Source organism: Neopsephotus bourkii, unplaced genomic scaffold (genome assembly GCF_033783945.1).
Source record: "Neopsephotus bourkii isolate Nb327-2 ecotype Australia unplaced genomic scaffold, CSIRO-AGI_Nbou_v1 NB_951, whole genome shotgun sequence".
Taxonomy (NCBI): Eukaryota; Metazoa; Chordata; class Aves; order Psittaciformes; family Psittacidae; genus Neopsephotus; species Neopsephotus bourkii.
Window position 1 is genome coordinate 2,211,760 of NW_026901445.1, and position 27,122 is coordinate 2,238,881.

The window sequence follows — 27,122 nt, forward strand, 5'->3', positions numbered from 1 at the left end:
TTTTCAAAGCTTACCCCTTAGAGAGCCATGAAAATAAAGAGTACAAAATGCTTCCCCACTACTCTAAAATCAGCCCTCTGGAGCAATCAGGTGATCAGAATAGCACACAGATGACCTGAAGAGATTTCCACACATCACATAACAGTTTCAGGCTATACCAGACACTTTAAAGCTAAACAATATCACTAATTTAAGGATAACTGTTTGCAGAGCCCCTCCGTTAGTGACCTTGTTTAATCTGCTTGCAAGCACAATTCCTTTATCTAAGAGCAGAGGGTATGAATTACCACCACTGTGAAAATACCTTTTTCAGTTGCTTTTGGTGACTAGCTGTGTTTCAGGGTCAATTTCATCTACATTTAGACGATGAAGCTTCTATAAAGCTCAATTATTTCTCTGTTTGGCTTGTATGATGAAGGCACTCATCAGTGAATGGTGGCTTCTTTGGAAAAATGCTGGCTTAAGGTAAATAGTTGAGATGTGGAGTTGGGCTATATACCCCTGTGCCAATATGAAGTGTTTCAATCAGCACCACTGTGATTCAACAGGGTAAGTTGGGAATCAGGCCATATCCCCTTCCCATGAGTAGATCAAGTCAACCTGCCTTCAACATTTATTTATTTCAAAACAAACATAGAAAAAATTCCAGAAATTCAAGCATTTCATGTGGAGCAAATTTAAAAGGAATGTTTGAAGTATACACACCAAAACAGCAAGGAAGGGCCTGGAGACATGCCACATCCCTCAGTGTGCAACAGACTGCACAAAACCTAATAGCACTATATGAAGATCCTCCTACATCTTATTCCCTACTCCTTTTTCTGCTGCTTCTGGCCTCCATCCCATGTCAAGCATTCAGGTGAGTGTTTCTTTCTGGCCAGGCCACATGTACTAGCATCTCTCCAGCCTCTCTTAGCATCTGCCTCTCGGAGAACTGCCTTTTTTGCCCCCTCATCCCAAGGGACAGCTCCACCTGGCCTGAACACTTGTGGTCTCTGTTTGGAAAGACCCTGCTGCCTCTGCCAGCTGATCCCATTTTCAGTGGCACCATCTGTCTGCCTCCCTCCTTGACCACTTTTAGCCCTGAGGCATTGCTCTCTTTGGTCAGACCAAGTAACACAGCATCCTCTCTTGGCTAGAGGCTGAGTTCTGACTCAATCCTCTCCACCCATATTGCACTGTGCAACTGAGAGCAGTGGAAAGATACACAGTAATAATCACAGCAGGTTCATAACGACATATTAGCACCAGAAAGGCTTTGAATCAAGTATCAGTGCCAAGCATTTGTAGCAGATTTGCAACAATGGTATGCTGTGATCTAGATTTAGGTGGAAAAATAATAGCTGAATGTGTCATTTGCAGGAAGCGTGATCATTATTTCTGTACACACACACACACACCCCCAACGTATCTGGAAATACAGCATACAGCTGATGAAACTCAATTTCGGTTAAATAGCTCTTCTTAGAATGGTGTACTATCAACAAGCTCTGTGGGTTTCAGAAGGGGTTACACAGGCAGCCAAGCATTCCCATACTATCACCTTCACATGTATTCAATCTGCCTTATTGGCTAGGATATTATACTATTCTAAACAAAAATATAAGGCACTTTCTTATTAGACCTCAGAGCTGGTGAAAATTTTTCCATGTACTTAAGCTTCCGTGCAGCATCCCACTACTGTATCTACTATAATTGATTTTGTCCTACAAATTGCTTGCAACAGCCAACCCACCTGTAGACTGCAAAATGAAGTGTTGCAGCTTAGCACTGAGCTGACTGGATGTGCAAAGCAGCATTTTGTATGAGATAAACCAAGAGGCTGATATTACTTATAGGATTTCTACCTCTTGCCCTCGTTAGAAGCTATCTCCAGAGTGGTGTAGGTTCAAGGAATGGATCAGACACGGAGGCATCAGAGGAACCCCAAGAACATCAATACCTCTGGGAAGCTCATGTTTGCAATCAAAACATCTCACCCATTGACAAAGCTTACTTTTGTTCCCTTTGAGATCTTAGGCTGTTGCAATGCACAGCAATCATGTTGGATGTTTCAGTGTATCAAGATGAATGCAAATATTGAGATCTCACTTGCCAGCACTCCCAGGGAGAGCTTTGCCAGAGTGCAAGGACCTCATCACTGCAGTGCCACACTACCAGTTCCCAATGTATTAAGAATGAACTGTGCAGCTTCATCTGGGTACCAAATGCTGCCATCAAAAGGCTTGTGCTGAATTTCAGACACCCTGGGAAAAGTACACTTAATGATAAACTACCGTCTATGATGAACAATGCCTGAAAACCCAGTGAGAGATCCCTGAGAAGAGCCAGTGTAAGAAGTAACAGGCACAGTCCCAACTTAGAGAAGCACAGAGGAGAAGTTATACTCACACAGTATTTATTTCACATCCTTTTCTGTGAATGCCCATTTTCTGATGCTGAATGGAAAATACAATCCCACATCACTCCACAATAACACCACCTTTAGCTTGGTCAGTATCTTGTGCATTGGACAGTTGCCCTGCTCATTATTTCAGATACCCAGCATCATGGTTTAAGCCCAGCCTAATCTTGCAAAATGGAAGTTGTCTGTGCCCATATAAACCATAAATTAACTTCAACCACTGTTTCCTCTGCTGGAGATAGGCATGAATAGCTTCCTATATCCTGAAGTGCCCAGAATAGAAAGAGGGACTTGAGCTTGTCACAGGCATATGATTCAGTCTCTCATTAAAAGCCACTATTACCAGCAACGTACTGTGGCAACAAAGTGTTGAGGCTTCTGCACCACAGAAAAAAAATGGTCAATTAGTACATCTTGCTTGCATGAAGGCTTTAAGCAACTGTCCTTGTGTAAGCAAAAAGGCATCAGGCTTCCAGCTAATTAAAAATCTCATCTATGGTAATGCAGGAGTAAAGTTTGTGTTGTAATAAGTTATCTGGGACAGAGGATACTTTCTCCATAACTGCATAACAAAGCCATTGTGCTTTTCATGTGTCCATTGGCTATACTGAAGTGTGCCTGTATACTGAATGGGTAGAGCATCATGCATCACTTACAAGATACAGGCCTGTAAGAGCAAACATTTAAAAATACTTACACAGTCACGCCTTGACAGCAATGGATTTCATGGTTCTAACAATAATTCAGTGTTGAAATGACAATAAAATAATAAGCACACATCCAATAGATATTACAGGATGCATGGCTACACATATCTTACAGAGAAAAGTCCAGAGAAGGACCACAAGGATGATCAGGGGACTGGAGCACCTTCCATATGAAGACAGGCTGAGAAAGTTGGGGTTGTTCAGCCTGGAGAAGAGAAGGCTGTGTGGAGACCTCATAGCAGCCTTCCAGTTTCTGAACGAGGACTATAGGGATGATGGGGAGGGACTCTTCATTAGCAACTGTAGTGACAGGACAAGGGGTAATGGGTTAAAACTTAAACAGGAGAAGTTTAGATTGGATATAAGGAGGAAGTTCTTTACTGTGCAGGTGGTGAGGCACTGGAATGGGTTGCCCAGGGAAGTTGTGAATGCTCCATCCCTGGCAGTGTTCAAGGCCAGGCTGGACAGAGCCTTGGGTGACATAGTTTAGTGTGAGGTGTCCCTGCCTATGGCAGGGGGTTGGAACTAGACAATCTTAAGGTTCTTTCCAACCCTAACTATTCTACGATTCTATGATTATGTTAGATAACTGATGGTATAAAAGAACGTACTTGAGTGATGTTTTCAGAGCAATTTTCTCCCCAGGATATGATCTCAGGCGTTTGTCATCTATCTTGCTCCTACCAAGCTACGGAGGCTGACAGTGTGAAACAGAAAACCTACTGTAGCTTCCATTTCATTTGACCTGTAAAGAGTATCTACAAAACACCAGAGTTCTAACGTTTCACAGAAGCAACTATCAATAACAGACAGGCGTAAGAAGCGTTTTTTTACTAGTTACATTACCGCATATATTACCCTGGTTTTGAAATGAAGAAATCCCAGTATCCCCAAGTTTATCAAAGACTGAGTTCATATCGAGGAACATACCTTTGAAATGTTACTAGAGCGGCTCACGGAATGCCCCAAAGCCTTCTCATTCTGAAAGAGGAAGAATAGGATCGCTGTTAGCAACAGTGATCAGCAGCAACAAATCACAGTTATGAAGATATTTTAAAGCTGGTAGTAGAAAAAAAATTCCACAGAGAAAGACTTCCAGCTGTTGCTTTTAAGGATGTTGCTTCTACTGACATGAACCTGATTTATGCTAATCACTAAATTGCTGTGTTTGCTTAACAAGATATTACCTTGCAGAAAATCACAGAGGCAAGACAAGTGCAAAGTGAGAAATACGAGAACAATGATTTATTCTCTCTATGAATACTGCAAACCCTTTTCTCAGATGAAGCAGATAGGCTTCATCTATATCTAAAGGCAAACATCCAACCACTAAAACTGAAAGCACTTGCTTAAAGAAAACCAGAAGTATAACAGTGATGTTTGGAAACAATTGTGAATAACCACATGCATGTCATTTCTGGAGACAAAGCAGAATTACTGAGGAACATCCTTTTTACCAGAGAACTCAGAATTAAACTGGAAGATGAAAATGCAGAAGATGCAATTCTCAAAACTGGTATCACTGATGACTGTATCTGTTACTCACTTTTCAGTGTGCACACTGTGACTAGTAAGGCTGACAATCTTATCTCCTACCAAAATAAACTGTAGGTTTCACCTAGGTGTTTCATTCTTTAAGGGTTCCTGGTTTCCCAGTTTACCGTATGTGTAAATGAACAAAATTGCGCCACTGGTAAGAGCCTTGAAATTGCTCTGCAAAAAGTTTTTTTCTTTCCTAAGCAAATATTATGAACAGAGCAAGTCACCACATTTGGTTACAGATCAGTACGCATGTTCTTTAAGTCTGGGAAGCCAGGATACAAATTGGTTTGAGATTTAAACCTTCAAAAAAAAAGGGTAAATTTACTACTTTCTCCTATGGGTTCTATGCTGGGTCAGAGATTCTAGAAGTGCATCTTTTCATCTGGGATTTTAGGAGCCAAACTTTTTCACCTTTATTCCTGAATAAATTTAACTTGAGACACTGACAGCACTCACTTCCAGTTCTCATTGGCACTGACTGATTATATAGAGCTTGAGATCAGTAGTCCCGTATATTAACAAATGGGGACATAAAAAACCCCAAACCCCTTAATAGTCAATTGCTGTTACTACTAGAACAGCCTTGGGCATAGCACACTAATTTCAGACCTCTTGCCTATGGTTCGTTGCAATTCAACTGACCTTCAATGACTGAAGCCGGCATCAAGTCAGACCAGCTGGCTGGGTACCTAGCCATGCCCACACTTTGAGATCCATGCACTCTCATACACTTCTTCCTGTAACATATGCCCAGAGCAACTTCAGAGCTTTGTGTTGAGAAAAGGAAGGCTAAAAACTTCAGCATGTACTTACAAAAGCAGGCTGTCCTTGCCTTACATATATATATATATATATATATATATATATATATAAATACTGCTTGTCTCTCAGCACAGTCCCAGGCACTGCTTCAGCTGACAGATATAAATTGTACTTCCTCCCTTAAAAACTTGAAGAAGCAAATATAGTGTTCTGAAAACCTCTGTATGTGGGAGTTTGAATACCCAGAAAACAGTAAATTAATATTTCAGAAGAACAGAGGAGAAGCAACCAGGGAACCCCCACCAATTTTGACTGACGGACAACCTAAAAGTCAGCATGGATCAGTTTAAGGTCTGGAACAGTTGTGGCCTGCAAGGCTTAATTTTACTTTTGAGATGGCTATAAGCTTATTTTACATAGGTAACAGTATTCCTGGAAGAGAAATAAACATGCAAAGAAGTCCAAAAATATGGACACGAGGCTTACATGAAACTAACATTGGATGGAACTACTGCCAGAACCAGTAGGGCTAAGAACTAACTCCAACCGTAAGAGAAGGATCTAGCTGATTTCATCAAAGGCAGTGTAACTATAGCAACAGGGGAAAAAAAAGTTCATTGAAGCTACAGAAGTCAGAATGAAGAAAAAGGGGTCAGAGACATGTTCTCAAGCTATGATGATAAGAGACCAACACAAGCTGGCAGGCACATAAACCTGTCATCGCCTGTATGTGTGGTGTGGGGGGAAGCAGGCTGTGCTTGGCCTTCTAGGGACACGTAGAAGGTAAACAAAGCAAGACTATGGGACAAGGGAAAATAATAGTGAAGAGTGGTACCCATGGCCAAAAATCTGCCTGAAGCAACACATACAGCTCCACACAGGGGCCAAGTCTGAAATCCAGCCGTAGGTGTCAAAGACTTCTAGGTGAAATTCCTAAAGACAAAAATAAAAAGAGCAGAGGTTTCTTCACATTAACTCAACACTCCCCAAAATACTGCTGTCTAGCTGAAAAAGCAGCCTGCAATGGAGCACGACTGAACTTACACAAGCACCTGTGTTGAAAAGGATGCGCTAAAATTCAATAAGCACAAATAGGCTGGAGGACAAGACCTGTATTTGCACAGCATGGTAAATGATGCAGAACAAACATACTCTTAGCTGTGCCACAGAAACTAGTTTTTCTGCCTCTGCTCCCAGAACTGATTTTATCTGATGGATGCCAGGAGCCTCTAAGAGACAGATGCTCATATTGTCCTTATTGACCTACTGTTGGAAACATACCTATCAAAGGTTTCAGTCAGTAGACGACTATAAACAGCTGCTTTTGTCACTGAAATAGTGATCATTTTTTGTGAGGATGGAGACACGGACCCAGAGGTAGAGTGCAAGCTGGATCATTTATTGTCCCTGCCCATAGCAGGGGGGTTGGAACTTGATGATCTTAAGGTCATTTCCAACCCTAACTATTCTATGATTCTAAGATTACACGATATCTATATGCTTCCAAGCAATTAGCCAAGCACATCTGCGTTTGCCTTGTGGTTACATCAGGTGAAAGGTCTATCTGATTTTCTTAACACCCTTTCCAGTTCCGACATCTTTGTTCCTTGCCAGTTCCAACATCTTCCAAGTACCAGTCAGGCATGGGTCACTCTTAATTGCCTGCTGTAGTTCCTCCTTCCCATGGTCTCTGACAGTGTCAATACATTTCAACACCCACAGTTCCCCCTTCTTGTTTCTGCAATGCAGTATAGGCGTCTTTCAAAAGCTTGGGATAACATTCGCTGCATATGTTGTAACAAGCAAGGTACATACATATATGATGGCGAAGAGAGCAAGCAAAAAGATCAATCCTCCCTTAACCGGATAGCCACCCAGTTATAGCTCTATGCAACACATTCCTTCCAAAATTTCACACCCATGTCCATATACTAAGAGGAGAAAATCAATTGCTGCTCTATTTTGCAAAGTTGCGTGTCTAATAGAGTCAACATCAGTGAGCAACGCAGAGAGCGTGAATGCTGTAGCATTAGTTTGCTTATCAAGCCAACATCCTAACTTATTCGATGTTGCTAAAGCTCAAGCACTAGCTACTCCAGGGGCTAAAAATGAAGTAGCTATTATTTCACCTGGGTTCCAAAAATTTACTTTGTCATCACAGCTTGGTTAAAAAGCATGTGTTGACCTTCAAGAATGCAATCCTCGCTTATTTATTACCATAGTGTTACTAGGGATAAACATGCCTAAGGTCCCTACTGCACATGGGCCATCTTTTATATAGGATGGCACCCCTTACCAGACCTGATCTTGTGGCAAGTGAGGCACGGATTCTGTTCCTGGCTACGAACAAAATCCCTTATTGAGTGAGCTTACAGGTTTTTATAGTACTCTGCCTAGCCATTAGTAGCAGTTAGCTCCTTTGGTACTTTTCTATCACAAAACAATCTTACTGATCACGCACTCTTTCAGCCAATCACATTACTGTCCATGCGCCTTTGAGTAATTGTTTCTAAAAATAGTTTTTTGCTATCACTACTCATTACATCATCACTTCTGTTTCCTCTTGACTACACATTCTTTATCTTGTCTTAAGCATCCTCCTGTTTCCAAAATTACAGTCCTCAGAAATTATCTTGATGTTTTTTCTTTGGTTCCACCCAAAGTTCTTTCTCCAGTTCTTCCCAACTTTATGGTTCACTTCTTCCAAGGTTTGTGGCTGATAAGAGTCCAGATGTCCAGGCTCTCGTCCAGGTCTACTTGAGCAGCTTCTGCAGCATTCCCCTCATCTCCCCCTTCTTTATAAATTAACAAAACTTTGTTAATAGACTTAGCGATTAAACAATTTATACAAGCAATTAAACAAGGAACTGTGATTTAAATATATAAAAAGTTTTTTACACAGGCTACTGTGATTTTAATAATGTCTTTCAACCATGCACTGATGCCCCATCCTGACAGCAAACTTTCTAGCCAATTCCAGCTACTGTCCCCTCACAACTTCTGAACTCCATCCTTTAGGTTTTGAATTGCCTCATGGACAGACTCAGAATGATCAGATAGGTTCATGCAACACATCTCATCAAAGTCTTTACAACCATGTCCTTGAGCTAATAGTAAAAAATCTATTTTGAAGGGCAGCATGTTTGACTGAATCGTTATCTGTTAACAGACCATTGCTGTGGGTGAAAAACCTCAGGGACAGAGGCTGTGTTTCTTCCCACCTCTCACTGGGAGGAGTAGAGCCCCCTCCGCCCCACAGCACATACCTGCGCCTGCCAGAGCACACAAAGGCGAGGGGAGGACGAGTATCATAGCCCTCTGCCCATGGGCAGACAAGGGTGGGAGCCTGCCGGAGCCTGCTGCTGCCGCCGGCGTGCGAGTGATTGAGGTTGCGGCAGCGGGGAGGTGTAGGCGGCGCGTCCATGTTCTGCAGCTCCTTATCCTTATCTCCTTATGGCTGATCTTGGACCGATTAGGTTGTCCCCCCAAGTTCCTCAAAATGATTGTTCTGTTACATGAGGATTAGCAAGGCCAAGTCAGGTATGGCGATGCACTCTTTGAGCCTTTCCCAATAACCAATGGTGTGAAACAAGGTTGCGTTCTCGCACCGACCTTATTCACAATCTTCTTCAGCATGATGCTCCAAAGGGCTACGGCAGACCTCGACGAACAAGACGGCATTTATATTCGATATCGTACTGATGGCAGCCTATTCAATCTAAGGCGACTGAAGGCCCACACTAAGACCCTAAACCATCTTGTCCGTGAACTGCTCTTTGCTGATGATGCCGCCCTTGTTGCCCACACAGAAGCAGCTCTGCAGCGTTTAACATCTTGCTTTGCGGAGGCAGCTGAGGTTTTTGGGCTGGAAGTCAGCTTGAAGAAGACAGTAGTCCTCTACCAACCTGCACCACAAGAAGATTATCGCCATCCCCATATTACCATCGGCGAGTCAGAGCTTAAGACAGTTCAGCAGTTCAGCTATCTGGGAAGCATCATTTCCTCGGATGCCACGATCGACAAAGAGATAGACAACAGAATAGCAAAGGCATATAGAGCCTTTGGAAAACTCCATAAAAGAGTCTGGTGTAATAAACACCTGAAGAAAAGTACAAAGATCAGTGTCTACAGAGCCATTGTATTGTCTACTCTTTTATATGGGTCTGAATCATGGGTCATCTACCGTCATCACCTGCGACTCCTGGAACGCTTTCATCAGCGCTGCCTCCGTACAATTCTAAACATCCATTGGACTGACTATGTGTCTAATGTCACTGTCCTCGAACAGGCAGGGGTCACCAGCATCGAGGCCATATTGCTGAAACTGCAGCTGCGCTGGGCAGGGCACGTCTCTAGAATGAAGGATCACCGCCTCCCCAAGATCGTGTTTTACGGTGAACTTGCCACCGGTAGCCGCAAGAGAGGTGCCCCAAAGAAGAGATATAAGGACTTCCTGAAACAATACCTTAGCCTTGGCCATACTGACTACCATCAGTGGTCCACCTTGGCCTCCAATTGGGAGACTTGGAGGCACACCATACATAATGCCGCTGACTCCTTTGAGAGCTCACGAAGAACTAGTCTCAAGGAGAAAAGACAACGCAGTAAGAATCATGCCCCACCTGTTCCACCCAAGAAGACCTTCTGCTGTGCTTTTTGTAGCCGGAACTGCCTATCCCACATTGGCCTTCTTAGTCATCAGCGCGCTTGTAGTAAGCGTGGGTAAAAGCCCTTCCCAAATCTTCGTTTGAGAAGTCAAGCCATGATGATCCCACCGCTGCCACCAGGTGCAGCCCCTCGGTCGAAGGGGAGCCGCCACTGCCGCCTGATCCCGGCTCCTGCGGGAGGGCCGTTTTCTCTCCGCCATCCAGCCCGTGGTTCGCCTCGTGACGGACGGGATGTGGAGCATTCAGTTTTTGGGACACGTTCACAGCACCTTGATTTTTCGCTTCTTTTTTAATGTTTTTCCACATATTACGCGGGTCAGGGGGGTAGAGGTCGGGTTCTCTGTCAGGGTCGATTGGTCCGGGATCAAAAGGGTCGTCTTTGCCTGGCTCATTTGCTGTTGCAGCCTGCGGACAGATATCTTCCCACAGATCGATACACGCAAGAGAGTGCCAGCAAAACTTGAGTCTCATGACAGCCAATGCCAGGATCAGGTGGGAACAGATCTGGCTCAGTTTCTGGGTCTACTGACCCCAGGTTGAGAGGATCCGGAGTGTTGTTTGTTGGGACAGGAGGTGCTGATCATGCCGATGCCTCCTGTGCTGTCCTGTCAAATGCCTCATAGACTGAGAGCCATACAACCAGCAATTTGGGGGCCGCCATATCATCCCTTGTGGCTGCGTCCCAAAGGTAGACCCCAATCTTGTCCCATATTCCTTTCTGATAAATATTAGTCAATGTCACCTCAGGGGCATGGGTCAAGACCCATATTAACAAGTCTTTCAGTCTATCTTCAGTCACAGTAACCCCCTTCTTCACTAGGAATCTTACTAGCACTCTGAACACCGATTTGTGCTCGGGGGATACTGAATTTCCCATGTTCCCGTTCCCAGCCGCTTACCTCAGTCAGGTATTGGTTAATTGCTGCAGCCTTTCAGAGTTTGGCTGGGCGTCCTCACCGGTCGCCGAGTCATGGCTCTCTGTCATGTCCCTGTTCGGGCGCCAATTTTTAAACAAAAAAGTGGTCTTGAAATACATTCCCTTAGGGATTACAGAATGCACGCAAACATGAAATTAGGTAACCGTGATATTCCTAAAGGACTCCTAGCCACTTAAGTGCTCTTTCACATCTCAGTTTCTTTATCACACAAAGCTGGCACATCAGTAAGATGAACTGGAAACTCACTACAGCTTTAGCCCAAGTTGGCCAAAATCTGTACTTTAAAGAGCTACTTACACGAAGCAGGAAAAGCATCGACTCAGCCATATTTTTATGGAGTAACAACTGACCTCACAGCCACTATCAGATCCAACAGAGACGGGCAAATAATGCACAGAGTTTTCAGTCTGGTTGTCCTGTCAACTACCAAGCAGCCCGCAGCCCCATAATCCAGATAAAATTGCTTCAGCCCTTGGACACCAACTGACCCTGTCTTAGCCTGTCCTTTAATGGAGGACATTGTATGAAACAGCTGCTCTAAGTCTCACAGTTTTGTACATGCATACTTCAGAAAGTGTTGGGCTGAAAAGAGATAAACAACTGAACTGTGCTGTGCAACAGTAATTTCCAGTTCACTTCGACTGCACAAGCAGCACCCCTGCTGAAGAAAGAAATACAGTCCTTTCTTTTCAGCTACTTGCAAAGGACCAAAAAAACTATTTAGTTAATTTTTTTAATCCTCAAACAACAACAGGAACATCTCTCAGTAATACAGTTCATGAAGCCCAGCTGTGCTGCTTAATTCTCTTTTACAAATAAAATAATAAACATCTATTATTTAGAAAAAGCACCATGGAAGCCGTTAAATAGAGCCAGTGCTTGCTGGTGTTTCCCATGCTGACACACTGAGGATGCTGTTATATTTTCCAGTCATTAAGATACAAAAGTGCTGTAAGCCATGGAAGGACTCCTGGGATAGGTAGATTTTAATGGCAGGCACAGTTAGTAAGTGAGGAACAAATAAACATTATTTTAAAGGCAAACAAACAAAAGCTCACTTTTCATACTTCATTTATTACCACTACATTCATCCTGGGATCTTTTATCAATTATTCACAAATTAACACTGACATAGAAATGGTTTCTGTTATGGTACTATCACTACCCAACAAATAAATGTCTTCAGAGATGTTTAGTATGTTCCATTGCACAGTAGGGCATATTCTAATCTGGTAATTACAGCTCCAAACAATCTCTCCTTCCCTCTTGCAAAAGCATTAGTCTTTGAACTTGAATGAAAGGTCAAGACAAATGCAACATCCACCAGCATGGACCACACAATTACCACCAGTTAAAGCGTCACTCTACCTTAGCCAATCAGTCTTTTTGTATGGGATATTTGGAATTCTGGTTTTCAAAATCATCCTGCTCAACTAAAACTGCTTGGCAGACACTTTAAAGAAAAAAACCTAATAGGAAAAATTTACAAGTGCAACTTGTAACTTCTCCTGAGCCACTCACTGCCAGCTGCTGCTCTGACTTTCCCATCAGAGCCTGGCTCTAGGGAAACACAGAGGAAGGCATAAGCAGGGAAACTACTGAAAACCAGAAAAACTGCTACCCCTTCCTATGGTGACATGTTCCTCTAAACTTTGGATGCACTTGCTTGCAACCCTCCCAACTTCACTTTCCTTTTCTATCATCTCTCCCTTGAACTGCTCCCTGCTTCAGCTCACATCTGCTTTCCTGCAGGGCTCTTCATCTTGCCTTCTCCACCTTGCTGGCTCATTTTCCCTTCTGCCACCATTTCTTGGTTACTCTTGCACGACACCTCTGACTTCTCAGTTCAGAGATCTAGAAACTGACAACTCCCTCCCATTCTCCCTTTTACCTCAGTCTTTCATACTCAGAACTTACATTTATTTTGCTCTTGCTTCCCTACCGGAAGATATCCATTTCCACTAAGCACAACAGCCGTGTAACTTACACAGCCAAACCCAGAAGACTTGTGAACCCCAAACCACCAGTTCCTATCATGTGAGCCAGAAGGAGGGTCCCCACTCACTGATAACAATACAGGCAGCCATAGCTGCTCTTGTGCACTTACAAATACCAGTGTACCACAACAACCCTTCTTCAAACTCAGAGGTAGAAGTAATACAGCCTCAGCAAGTGGGCATCCTAAAGAAATGCAACTTGGATGTCCTTGCCAAGATGGAAAAGGGAAAGTTTCCAGGTAAAATATTTTTGTGTTTCCAGCACTTTGGTTTTCAGTCAATAAGGCAGGTACATATAAGACAACAAAGGAAGCAGTCTCATAGCTTGTGTAGCCTTTTTCTGGCTACACCCCTGACTACCACCTGTGTTCAGTCCTAAAGTACAGCTAATACTAAACCCATCTGTATCTCTGCTCATAGACCTGGAGATGCCGTTACTGCAGTGCCCCAGCTGCAGATCCCCACAAGGTAAGTATTAATGCCTCAGCCCAACAGAGATACAGTTAAACAAATCAGGGCAGACTGGCTAGGGCACTGCCTACTTGCGGTTTTCTATGTGGAACCTGAAAGCCATTTTAATTGCATTTTGTGCATTCCAACTGCATTTTACAATGATACATTAAGCACAAGATCGATATCTAGTAAAATCACTTACTGTTATCAACAAGTGGCACAGGCACCATTTCAACAAAGTCTTCCAGGTTAATGGTTACTTTACTTAATAAAAAACTTTGCAGAAGAGAATGGATTAGTAATAATTGCTCCCATTCATACAGCAATTCTCATTCTTAGATCTTATGAGAATTACAGAATGGGAGACAAAACACTGTTGAAATGGTGAGGTGCTGAAGGACCATTGAAAAGCAACGCAGCAAGTCAGGAGTGAAACTCCGTTCTCCCATCAAGTCCCATGACAGATCATGAATGCACAGTTGTTCTACAAACACGAAGGCACACACACCCAGGTATTATTTCAGGTTTCATAACTGTATCAGATTTCCTAGAAACCTCTTTTCAGAATTTCTGCTAATCTTGTCCTGCAACCCTATACCCGAACAGTAGGAAATAAAAAGAACATGTACTTTTAGTCTGGGGAGAGAGGTGGTTGTTGTTGACAATATTGTCACATGCACTTAAATTGTCTGAAATGAGTAGAATGAAAGGAAAGAAATGGGAGAAGGCTTTGTGGATTATTTTCTTCACCTGTCAAAACCAATGGATTACTAAATTACAAAAGCTTTGTCAGCACTAGATCTTGTGACTGACAGAGCTCGACATGTAATTACTTCAGTAGGAAATGGTATTTTGTATCATATGAACTGAATATGGCCTTTATTTCTTTGGCAGTCACCAGGTTATCATGGAAGAGCAATAAATTTACTAACAGCTTAAAAAGCCAGCGCATGGCAAACTTTTAAACCTTGCTCATTTCAAATTTTGTCCATAAAATATTATTAAATATCATCAAAGTTTCATCAATGATTTTTGCATGTAGCTAGAAGAAGAACGGCATCTAATCAAAGAACCATAATGACATCTATACCTTGCATCTCTGCTCTTTTGCAGTATTTATCCCTGGACACTGGAAAACTAGGTGGGGGGTGGTGGTGTTGATGGAAATCACACCACCTATTTCCTTCTTTGCCTTCCTGAAGCCCCAGTATAAATACTGAAAAAGGAATTCAATCTGACCCCTCCATCTAGCTCAGTATTTTCTGTTGTTGGATGATCCCACTTGATTTTCTCAGATGAGCAACTCACAAATGAGTGCAGAAACCCAGTAAAAGATTTCAGATCTTCCATCACAGTAGAAAATCTATAGCAAGTTCACTGCTGATTACTCAGCTCATTAACTTGCTCATTCATGTTCACATCAAGCCACTTCACATAGGGGAAGACAAACTCAGAAAAACAACCTGAAGGCAACAAACAAGGCTGGAAGTAAAACACTGGAGAATTAACAAGCTTTGTTCCAGGTGCTGAACTTACAGCTGTGCCTGGAAACATCAGCAAGAGAAACAAAATCACAAGATCATGTATCTTTAACTGGAAAGAAAAACCAACAAAAGCAAGACTACAGACAGAATGGCTTTAATGACAGACTTCAAGGCATTCAAAGCACAAGCTCCTTCAGGGGGTTGGGAAGGGAAGTCAAGGAGTCTAACAGATCACAGACAAGAACTGTAAATGAGAGGGAATTCAAAGAACAAGGCAAACACAGCAGAAGAATCTCTTGCCTTGCCGTGTCTGCACCACGATGTGGTCAGAAGCACAATGCGCTTCATGGCCCCGCCTGCCTTGTTAACAGCTCTCAGAGCTCACATGGATGTGCCTGATACTGTGTAAACCTGACAGGCATGCAGATATGGTCCAACTGTGCATACGTCCTTACTCATTGTGTATTGATGTGTGCTCAGCCTTGCCAGGTCTGGTCTTAATGAGCACATGGGATACAATGTTTGGAGCCATTCTTGAGTCCAGCCATACAGTGGATAAGGTAAGGAAAGTATTATCTTCAAAAATACTCGTTTCTCCATGGCTTTGTTCTCCAGACTTTTTCAACATACCATTTTTCTGGTTTTTACATAGCTTTGCTTTACATCCAAAGGCTCCACAAAGTGCATCTGATTATGGATAACCTGCATCTCTAGCTGTCATTTCACAATGGAGATCTTCCCTCTTTAATTGTCTGAGCTAGAAGATGACGTGAAAGCCTTCCTCTTCCTGACCTGAGGCTGCCCCACTTTGAAGAGCAAATTTGTACATAAGACCATCAGTCTGACACATTTCACTAAAATGACATTCATATGCACACTTACTACCATTCACATGCTACATGCCCTATTTTTAACAAAGAAAGTAGATTGCAAAGTTTGGCATCCAACATGTTTTAAGGATGTTCTTATCTTGCTGTTGCCAGACAACCTGCCTGAAATGGATGCATGACTTTATGTGATGTAACACATAAAAATGAATCCTTCCCTCAGGGATCAAATTACATAAACTACAAAAGACATGATCCAAAAATATACACCTTTCTTGATAATGGAAGCAAGATGCATTAGCCTTACCTGTGTGACAGCAAAAAGCCTGTTTAAACAATTTCATGTATTTACAGCAGAGACAGAAAGATACAAACATAGGAAGCCAGCAATTATAAAGAGATTAAGATGAATAACATTCTATCTTTTGTGAAGTAACTGCACTTAATGCGACTGCTGGAATTCTCATGGTACACTACACATGTCAATATGCCAAAGCAACTGACTATTTTAAACATTCACAGATTAAAAAACCCTCTAGGCAACTGGCAATTTGGAATTTCTCAAGCTGCCAACAGACACAGGAAGCCTGCAGCTCAGATGAACTCTCCAAAGAGCTGGCCTTTCTCAGTGTTTACACGACTTCGCAGGTTCGGTTGCTTACTGTGGGACGAGGCTGTGTGCTAGCACATGCTTCTTGGGCAGGGTGGCAGGGGGTACGTGGTTTGCGCATCATGCACAACTTGGATGTGACACACATGCCTGGATCGCTGCCTCTGCTCAGCTAAGAAGGTCCATAAAGCTTCTCTGGTTTCTAACTCATATTATACCATCAACGTATACTGTTAAAACAGTGACTCACAGAATCATCTCCTAGCCAAGAATACAAAGGCTTCCTGAATCTGAAAACAGATGCAAAACAATAATAGAAAACTGGTTACTTCCAAAACCAAACTTGATAGTTTGAGTTGCTTCTATTTTGCTCAGGGATTTTATCTCATTTTTATCTTATTTCTTTTCCACCCTTTCCATCTTAACATATTATAACTGCTTGTTAACTTATTTCTGACTGCACAGACTGTAAAGGCAAACAACATTCCCTATAGCAATTAGAGAAGTAACTTCCCAAATGATTCTGGGAAAGCATTCAGGACATTTCTAGTAACATTTAAAATGATGTTGCCAAAAGCACATGAGAGAACAAAATGCTCTCAAAAGAGCACTTGTTGTTATCAGACCTGTTCATTAATACCTACTTAGCACAGACCAGCTTGGTTTTGCCTGAAATTTCATTTTCCCATTTTTATCACTTGGCAAAATATTCTTACCAGCAGCATTTCAAACTCCCTTAGTGTTAAATGATCACACAAACTTAGATAAATTATGAACTGGGCCCTACAAACCCCACTGAAGTTACTTAGCCAAACTGGTTAGAATAAGATCCTTGTAAAATTCTAACCTGTGATGTTCTGGACAGCTTTAAGCACATTACATTTCTTAGGACTATTGTTTGTAAGCTCAGAGAACACACAAAGAATAATATTTTTAAAAAGCAACACATACAACCATCCTTACAGAAATAAACCAACACTACTTAAGGAAACACTTCTTTAGGAGGAAAGATGATTCATAGCTAAGAGAAAAGGTATTCTTCATTTAAAAGGTAGTTTTTTTAAAACTGCAGAACAAGAATCTTTCAAAGCATAAATCTACTACTAAAAATAACATATTAAGTCACTATTCAGAGTTTCTGGCTAATTATCCAGGAAATTCATGTGTCAATTGACTACTTACCCCAGGCCACTTAAAGAACATGCATGTGTGAATGCACACACTTATATACATGAAGTTTGTTAATAAAAAAAACCTACCCAAAGCATATGCACAGCCAACTACCCTCTCTTTCTCCAAAACATAACTCTTGATACCGAAACAAAGGAAAGAAACTCTCTAGGTGTAGCAGGCTACTCTAAGCAGTAAGTCAAGAACATTTTGTCAGGGAAGCATAGCTGGTCTCACATGAGGCCTCACCTGAGGCTTTAGGATGCAGCCAACTGGTGCATGTCCAGAGAAGTCTACATGGGATGACGCAGAAGATGAATACTGGGGACAGTATCATTCATGAGCACTCACCGTGCTGTCAGCATTCTGCACTGCTGGTGCTGTGAACATTTCAAGTCATTATACTAGTAGAGTACCAGTGTATGGCAAGAACCTGGTAAGGCTGTGCTTTGAAACACCTGGCTACATCCCCAGCCTGCTATGCTATCACTAACCACCCCCTTCTACAGCACAGACCTGCCAAGTCATTTTTGCAATCATGTATTTCTGGGCTTTCTGCAGAATTCAGATCTGAATAAGACAATGCTTTCCCAGGACTGTCTTTCAGACCATCCCCTTTGCTCACACTCCTGTGTGAGCAATAGTAACTCAAGATGGCCATTTCTTACTGACAACACAATTCAATGATTTGCACAGTGCCAAAAGCTACAGAAGCCTCTTCTCTTAAACAAAAAGGATTTAACACACAATAAATGTATTTGGTTTTTAGTTTTAAGAATCTGTAGTCATTAACTTCATTTCCATATTTGAGGTGTTGCACTTGAAATATCAACATAGTAACAGAACTAAGGGTGCAGGTTCCCAAGAGTCACAGATAAACAGGTTACAGAAACCAGCAAACAAGGGGTGTGATGAGAAATACTGCATTCTTCAATCTCAACCAGATACTCTGGCACGTACTCAGAGGATGTTTAGTACCTGTTACTCATAGGTGAAAATCCTGCTGATTCTGGTTACCTTCCACTCATGCAGCAGGAGCAGGGAAAGTACAGCACCACACATCACAGACATCCAATGGAAGAAAAATGAAAATGCAGGGAAAGTAAAGGATAGAAGCAGAATTTTAATGTGTTCCATTAGTCTTTCCTGTATATCACTCATTAAGTGGGTGCCTGATACAGGAGGAGGATAAGAATTCAGCATCTATCTTCAAGTCTGTTAACACCACCTAAATCCATATCTAACACCTGATGCTATCTAGTTTACCAATATTGATTACTGGTCTATGTTTACACCACATTCCCACCTTCTTTGATATGTCTGTCACAACAGCATATGCCCACAAATGAAAATCGATTAAAGAAATCTTTTTGGTGGAAGGCAAGTGCTCAGAAGATTGAGATTCTCTACATTCCTGATTTCCTACTCTCAGAGTGGATAACACAACACAGGAGGCTGACAGGATGAAAACAAAATCCTACAGGAGATTTATGTTTGTTTAGGAAGGTCATTTCAACTATTTTATTTAAAGAAGTGATTGAAGAAAAAAAGATGGTATGGCCATAAAGAGTAAGAGGAAAGTCTTCCACAGTGGCACTGAAAGCAAAATGGTCCCTATTCTGTAGGGAATATATTTTCTAGTTCCATATTTAGCAACACTATTTCTTGAATAGGAGACTGTATCAGATCTTTCCTCTCTTCACAATGCATCAGCATTCAACAAAGCAAACAAGGAGAAGGAATGGGTGGAATACTGAAACCATATCAAAACCAGTGGCAGGTCAACAGCTTTTGCATATGGTCACTAGAGGTTAAATCCCAGCTTTCTGTAAGACAAGGGGAATTCCACCACTAACATCAATTGGGCCAGGAGTGTAGCCTCTGTTAGTAAGAGATGCTGCAGAAATGCAAAGAATTTAGCAACAGACGAATGGGGTGATCAACAGTAGACAAGTCTTCATATGAAAACAGCTGAAGCAATAGATTATTAAAAGTGTTAAGTAAACAAATAATGTAAAGTGAAGAAAAGTAACAAGACTTTACAGTTGTGTTTCACACGTTCAGAACACTGGGAAGCAGATTCAAACCAGCTCCTGCAGGCTAAGACACACAGACTTGGATGAATTATTTCCTGGAGGAAGCAATAAACCAGCACTTCATGTACACACAGTGGTCCCACCAAAAGCAACAAGAAATGTCTGCAGTCTCAGAAGACTCATACTGAGCCAATGATCACATCCTGATCTGAAAAAAAAAAAAAAGTATTTCAGTAACTACAGCTGGTATTAGGCACACTGTTGCAGATCGGGACCTAAAGTAGTTGTAAAAATACTGATTTCCTTGAAGTATGAGAAACAGAGAAGAAACTGCAGTAAATATCAGCTAGAAAAACGTGTGTTTGTATTTGCAAACAGAAACCTACATTTACCTCCTGCTCATCAAGGAGAGGCAGGAGCACTTCTAAAAGAACCCCTGTGCAAGAAGGGACTGCTCTGCAATGCTGTCATGGTTTAAGGCCAGCCAGCAACTATGACCATGCAGCCACTCACTCTCTCCCCCTGTTTTGGTGTGACAGGGAATTGGAAAAAGGTAAAACCTGTGAGCTAAGAACAGTTTAATAACTGAAGTAAATAATAACAATACTATCACTACTATTAAAAATGATGAAAAGGAGAAATGAGTAAAGCCCAGGAAAGACAAATGATTCACAATACAATTGCCCACCACCTGCTGACTGATCCCCCAGTTTATCAGGCCAACTTCACCCAGTTTATATACTCCGCATGATGTACTATGATATGGAATATCCCTTTGGCTAGTATGGGTCAGCTGTCCTGGCTGCGCTCCCTTCCTAGCTTTCTTCTGCGCCTTCTTACTGGAAGAACATGAGTAACTGAAAAGTCCTTGACTTAGGGTAAACACTACTTAGCAACACTGTAACATCAGTGTGTTATCAACACTGTCCTCATATTAAAGCCGAACCACAGCACCATACCCAGCTACTAAGGAAAAAACTAACTTTATCCCAGATGAAACCAGAACAAGTGCTAACACTGAGCAACACTGAGATGCATTGGCTAAATAAAGTATGGATGAGTCCAGTGACCCAATACAGTAAGACAGTCAACCTGAAGGCCAACAAACAGTAAATGCAAAGTAGAACTTTCATTTTATTTTATTTTGTTTTGTTTTATTTTATTTTATTTTGTTTTGTTGAGCACGTGGTGTGAATATGGAGTACAGTACTCAGAGCACCCCTAATCACCACTACTGGTCAGGGCAGCTATAGCTGAAAAAGGGATGTTCTGCGCAGGCAGCCTCGTTTCCCATCCCTGTAATCCTAATATCATCAGATTACAGCGGAATACTGTTTGAGGCAATTGAGGGTGACTAACAAAACCTACCAGCTGAAGAGAAACCTTCCAGAAGAGCACTGCTCTTCACCCAGTTGGAAAACTTCAGTCTAATAAGGAGGTTGAGGTTTTTGTGTGTCTGAAGAAGCTGAATGCCAGCAGCTGCGTAAGAACTAAATTTACCACCGCAGTCCCAGGAACGCCTGCATTTTCTCCTAAAATAAAATCTCTGGTCCATTAGCCTATTGGAATAGAAGCTTTTCCTTCCACTTAACTGTAGACATTTATTCATTCTCTTTTTGCAACTCTCATGTTCCAGTTCCAGTAAAATCCTGCTTGGTTTCAGAGTTTTTAAGGAAATATGCATACACATCAGCTCAAAAGCACTAATAATATGTGAGTAGTATGAAACAATTCACTTCACTGGGTCCCTTTGCCTCTTGCATTTATTCCTATGAAACAGAAAATGAAATGCAGCTGTCAACAGCGCTGGCTGACCTACTGGGGACTGTACTGCATTCCTGCAAAGGCGCTGACATAGCGTTTTCTAAAGTTTATTTGCCAGGGGAAAGGGTTATAAATAAGTCTCATATTCACAGTAAATCTCCTGCCCTTCATTCCCTAGAGCTCTGAGCGAGGGCGGTTTTGTGTCACAGGAAATTGCATCAAAGTTTTCAGAAAAAGTGTATTAGCTTATACAATCTGCTTTTGTCAAACTGCCTTTAAATTGACCTCCACCAAAGCTAGATTTAAAAAGCTCAGTGCTCTACACATTCATTATCTCTGCAGCTGTTTTATTTTCTTAAAATACAATTTGTATTTTTTTAACCAATTTTTTAAAAGCCACAAAGTACTACTAAATGATCACTTCTGTATACCTTCTGAAAATACATATAGTTCTCTATGGAGGCTGTTTTCTCTTAGGCTCCACACTAGTAACTGAGATGGTGTAGCAATAAGAGAGGGGCTTAACCACAGGCTCTAGAACCCAGCAGAGAGAATTAACTTAAGGAGTAGGGTCCTCAGTTTGCAAGCTTTGCCTAGGCATCACACTGAAAACATTTGCTGATCCTGTTACACCAAGGTTCTGATCCAGTACTTGAACTTCCAAGTTTACATACCCCATCCCCCAAATCTACTTCTGATTCCTCTTAGTTTTGAAAATACAAAAGATAAAATTATCCCTAAATGTAAGCACTATCCTTAGTTTTAAAGGAGCCTTTCAGAAAAGAAATAACATGTAGGCATTCTCTGTAAGATAAAATAGATGATTTTGCCAGATAAGTACTCTGGGGAAGCCAGGAGTGCAGGGGAAGGATTAGCCAATGCTGAGCTGCATCTTGCAACACAGGCAGTGGGACTGATGAAACTGATGAAGTAGCATGGGATAAGGATGCAATCTGCAAGTACTCCAAAATAGAGAGTCTTAAAAGCATGAAGACTCAAATCAGAACATCCTGGTCCACATTTAGACTGCCCTGTACTGGGGATTCGCAAATTGGGGTTTTCAGTACAGACATTTACCAAAGATGCGCAAGATCAGCGTAATTTTGCATGGAAAACCTAAGGGTTAAATATGGTTTACACCATGTATTTTGCATTTTAACCCTTTAATTCCCCTGTCAGCATTCCATACATAAGTGATTTGTTTTAAGGAAGCTGAAATGTCCCTGTGTTTTCACAGGCATCCAGGAGGAAATTCATTGCTGGGATTAAATAATTTATGTTAGGCAAGACCTGAGGCTGGGGAACAGGGATTTCTGCAACAAAACAAAAAAAAAAGCACCATGAACAATGGGAACTGACCCACAGGAAAATGCAGGAAGGCCTGGTGCTTGTAAAGGGTAATCACTTAAAAACTGATCAAAAGATACAGTTCACCTGTCGTTATGATAGACTGACTGATTTTTAATAATCCTCAAAATAGGGAGATGGGGATATTTAAATATAAGGTCTGGCAAAAGCCTGTGACTCCTTGGATATATTCCTTATATGCTTCAAGTAAGCTTACCTTGCAAACTCTTCACAACACATGGAATGGAAGAAAACACCTCACTAGTGAAAAGCAGCTGGACAAAACCTCTTTCAGTCATTTAAAATGCAAAGCTCTAAAAACTCGAAGTAGTGAGATCAGCAGTCTCATCCTGCAGGTAAGAACAAAGTAGCACAGCAGAGACGTAAATAAGAAAAGCGAGCATCCAGTTCTCTATGAACACTCAAAAGATTTAATACCTTTTTTTGCAAGATTTCTTACTACTATCTGGTGCTGGTACCCTGGAGGACAGAATGGATGATATCAAAAAGAGGGTGTGAAATTGTAAGAACCTCTATTAACATAAACATGCATATGGGTAACACCCAAATCACCACTGAACCACCTGTACCACAGGACTGAAACTTCAGCACACAACAAACACACTTCTTGTATAGCACCTGTCCCCCAAAACAGTTTTACCTCTCCAGAGGGAAATATTGCACTTGTGCAGTGCTGAAAAGCACTAGGGAGCAGCTCAAAATAAGAGCTGACTGAGAGAATATGTAAGATAAACTATAAGAGGGACACAATCAGGCCAGCTTGCAATTTACAGCCTCTTGCAAAACACACTTCTGGATTCTGACATCAGTAGATGGCCATCACTTGGCAGAGGAGAAACCTGAGTCACAGGGAAGTTACGCTGCCCTGTGTGAAATTCACCCTTACTTCTCCTACTCTTACATGCGGTGTTGCCCAGTGTCACAGCCAGCAGCTGTGTCCTCTTACAGGCACATAGATGAATAGCACCTGTGGTTTGCATAGGATGAGTTTTATGTAGAGTGAAGCTATGCCAAAGCAAGGAGAATATGACTGAGATCTCTCCCTTTCATTTTTCTCAGTCATAGAATGTACATATCCCAGCTGAATCTTATCAGGGCATTAATTTTCATATGGCATATCAGACTTTGGGATCTGCCTCCTGGAACCCACCACCTGGCAAAGCACTAACTACACCTTAGTAAGTCCTTCCTCCAAGACAGAACAGTCTCATTCACCCCACCAATCTTCCCCCAAAACTTTTCTATTTGTCCTCACCACTTGCAAATGTGCAAATTCTCCTTGCGCTTCCCTGGCCATACAATGGCCTTCACATCTCTAATCATGGTGGCCAGTGAGAATGCAGAAGGTACTCCACAATGCCCTCATGCCTGTGCGTGGAGACAAGCAAACTGAAAGTGATGCAACCAATATATTAACCTCCAAAGATGCCTGCTTCTGGGTTACAAGTTTACAAGTTACAAGTAACTTGAGGGTTACAAGTGAGGCACCACAGCATAAGAAATCTACAGGCTTATCGAATCAAGTTGGGATTTGGGATCTTGGAGTTTGTTAGGAATTTGGGATTCAAGATTAAAAAATACTACTTTGGACACTAGTTGTGTGGGGACTCCTAATCCAGGTACATTGATATTTAGCTTTTTCCAGCCTTTGGTAAACACAGAAACCCTTCTGCTCGTGCTCCCACGCACACAGGCATAACTGGAGCATAGCAGTGGAACTGAAGTAAGAGGATTACATCTCAGGAGGGATGCTTTGGTGCCAGACTAGGGTTTAAGGGGATTAAAAAATAGGAGCTGCTTCACAGAGTGACAGGGTGAAAAACAGCAAAGCCCACACACTAACCAACATTGCCTGTAAGTAAGCATTGCTTCATATCCTTCAGCAGCACAGAGCGAGCAGAATAGCAGATGACCAGTGATCATCAAGTGCATCTTTAACCACCCCAACGGTCCCTATTACCACCTTAACTCACATCATACCTGCAATTTCTGTCTCTTTGTGCTTTTTATAACCCTTATTTCTTCTTAGCTGCTCCTCTTCCTACATGAACCAGCCCTTTTCTTCTTTCTATCAGTATCTATATTGTCTTTCTCTGTATCATTTCCCATCACCACTGGAAAACAATTTGGTAATACTTTTTAATTCAATGCCAGAAAAGATGTCGGGATGCTATATATAGGAGGGTGACTTCCATATCAAGAAACTAGAATGGATAGAAACATAGCCATCTTCGTAAGATCTAATCCTGGCTACAAAAGGGAACTTCTGTAAGCTTTAGAAAAAAGGACTGCCATCATTTTTAAATCCAGGAGTATTTTATTTTTCTGCTAACACTCCTCAAAGGTGAAGCATTAGATTTGGCTTCAAGTTCAATGTGCCCTTCTAACAAATACTTAAAGAAGCAGTGCTTTTATTCCCTGAAAGATATGGAGTTAAATTCACTAAGAAGAGTTTCAAATGCTGGAGGGCATAGCATGAGTGGAACATACTATCTGGATGTAATTTAGAAATTGGAAAACTGTGCCAAATTCAACTGATGCTTTCAAGAAAGAAGAAAATTCAGGAACAGGGCTGTATGGTGCTACGTACTATAACACATGACAAAAGGCTGCAATTGCTTCGGAAAGCTTTTAACCTCATCCAAGAAAATTTAAAGATGACTACAGCAACCTGGCAACAGGCACTGAGAGGGATGGATACTGGCATATTGAGTAGCATATTTATGTCAAATGCCTTAAAATACACACATACACATGTAAATACAAAGCCTCTACAAACTATATTTTGGTTTCATTTAATTGAAAGAATGTGCACTAGACAGGAACAAATTCCAAGGGCTTACAGTCAGCTAAGACAAAGTAACCCTCTCAGAAGCAAAGTTCTGCAAGTGTCATCTGAATTTTAATGACAATGAGGACTGATTTTATTTCTATCTCAGACAGCATCAAAGTAGAATAACGAAGGTTAGAACAACCACTCAGGGCTGGGGAACGAGGAGGTGCACTTTCTGTAGTGAGAACTTTGTGGCCTTTGATACTAACCCTTCCCAAAGCTCACTTAAAAAGAAAAAAAAAGAAAAAAGATAGAGATCACCTCTGAAAAGCACTAACAGGTAAAACTGGTTCACATATATAAATGGTAGAGAGCAGCTTACAAAAATGGTTGCACTACAATAAGCAGACTTAAATTCTCTTCCCGCTGCTGTTTGGGAGCTCAGGTTTCCTGGTTATGAAATTTGTATTTCTTGATATTGCAGATGCTCTGTTTTCATTTCAAATGTGTCTGTGTTCACCTTTCTTTCCTTTCAGTGAAAAGCATGTTAACACCTTCCCTGGAGTCAGACATGTGAGAATGCTTCTACTTGTGCTTCCACAAATCAAAAGCAGCTGCCACATGGCTTGGAATGGCAGAAGTGAAAACTCTTTTAACTAAAAAGCAGAAGAGCAGAAAGGGGAAAGGAGGATGGAGCAAGTAATAAGCAATATAACCTGAGATACAGCTGAGGAAGAGAAAAACAAAACCAATCCTCCTCTGCCTGTATTTTATTTTTTCTTAAAAGGCAAGACAACTGTTACATTTCTTTGTTGAATCTGAGATGAGAAACACAGGTCTTCTGATGAGAGACAATTCACAGAAACAATTAATGGCTCGAAGCATAAAGAAAAAGCAGAGCAAAGCACCTGCTTCACATGCCTCTTTATGGGTTAGGAGAGAATTTGTAATGGCAAAGGAGAATGGGGAATTAACTTTCCAGCTGTACCCACCCAAGGAATGTCCTTGTCCCTGTTAAACTTTGCCCACTCTCAAGATAACGGGCTGTAGAAACAAGATTGCTAACATCCTTCCTGCAACAGCTGTTGCATCTCAGAAATCCTTTGACAAAAGAACCTCAGCTCCCACAACTGTATCTCTTCCAGTTGTCATTTGCCATAATATTACAGTGAGTATGTAGAATATGCAGAGTTTCTTGATTAAAAGACATTAAAATGTCTTTAAAAAAATAAGAGAAAAAAAATTTGCCTTTGGGTCAGATTATCACTACATGTACCTAACTTGAGTTTTTAATGGCATTGCATGAATTTGGTCTCTGTTCTATTTATTTGTTTGTTGTTTGTTTCTATTTTTTTTAGGCTACCATAATCACATACATTGCTTTAGACCTGTTCCTTTTCAGCCAGGACAGCTTGTGACACTGCATGGTTGATAACCTGGAGATAGTCTGAATCTTACCTCTAAAAGTGCTTTTCTCTAGTATAACTGAGAGAAACAGAGAAGTAAAAGAATGGTTTATAGAAATGGTTTATTCAGCTTGTAATGAGCTAGAATTCTCATTATCCGTAACACCACTGCTTACAGTTTACATGGAGGACTGATGTCCCCTTATTTTTAAAT

At 41.5% G+C, this 27,122-nt stretch overlaps 1 protein-coding gene across 7 annotated transcripts in view; it reads right to left on the minus strand.

Annotated features, from left to right (window-relative positions):
- The window catches only part of MARCHF8 (membrane associated ring-CH-type finger 8), a 103,203-nt gene that overhangs the window by 17,451 nt on the left and 58,630 nt on the right, over nucleotides 1-27,122 (minus strand). For all 7 annotated transcript variants that reach the window (XM_061358799.1, XM_061358798.1, XM_061358797.1 and 4 more), the window contains one exon: nucleotides 4,042-4,092. In XM_061358799.1, coding sequence (XP_061214783.1) covers nucleotides 4,042-4,092 — 51 coding nt within the window. The remainder of the gene's footprint in view (nucleotides 1-4,041; nucleotides 4,093-27,122) is intronic.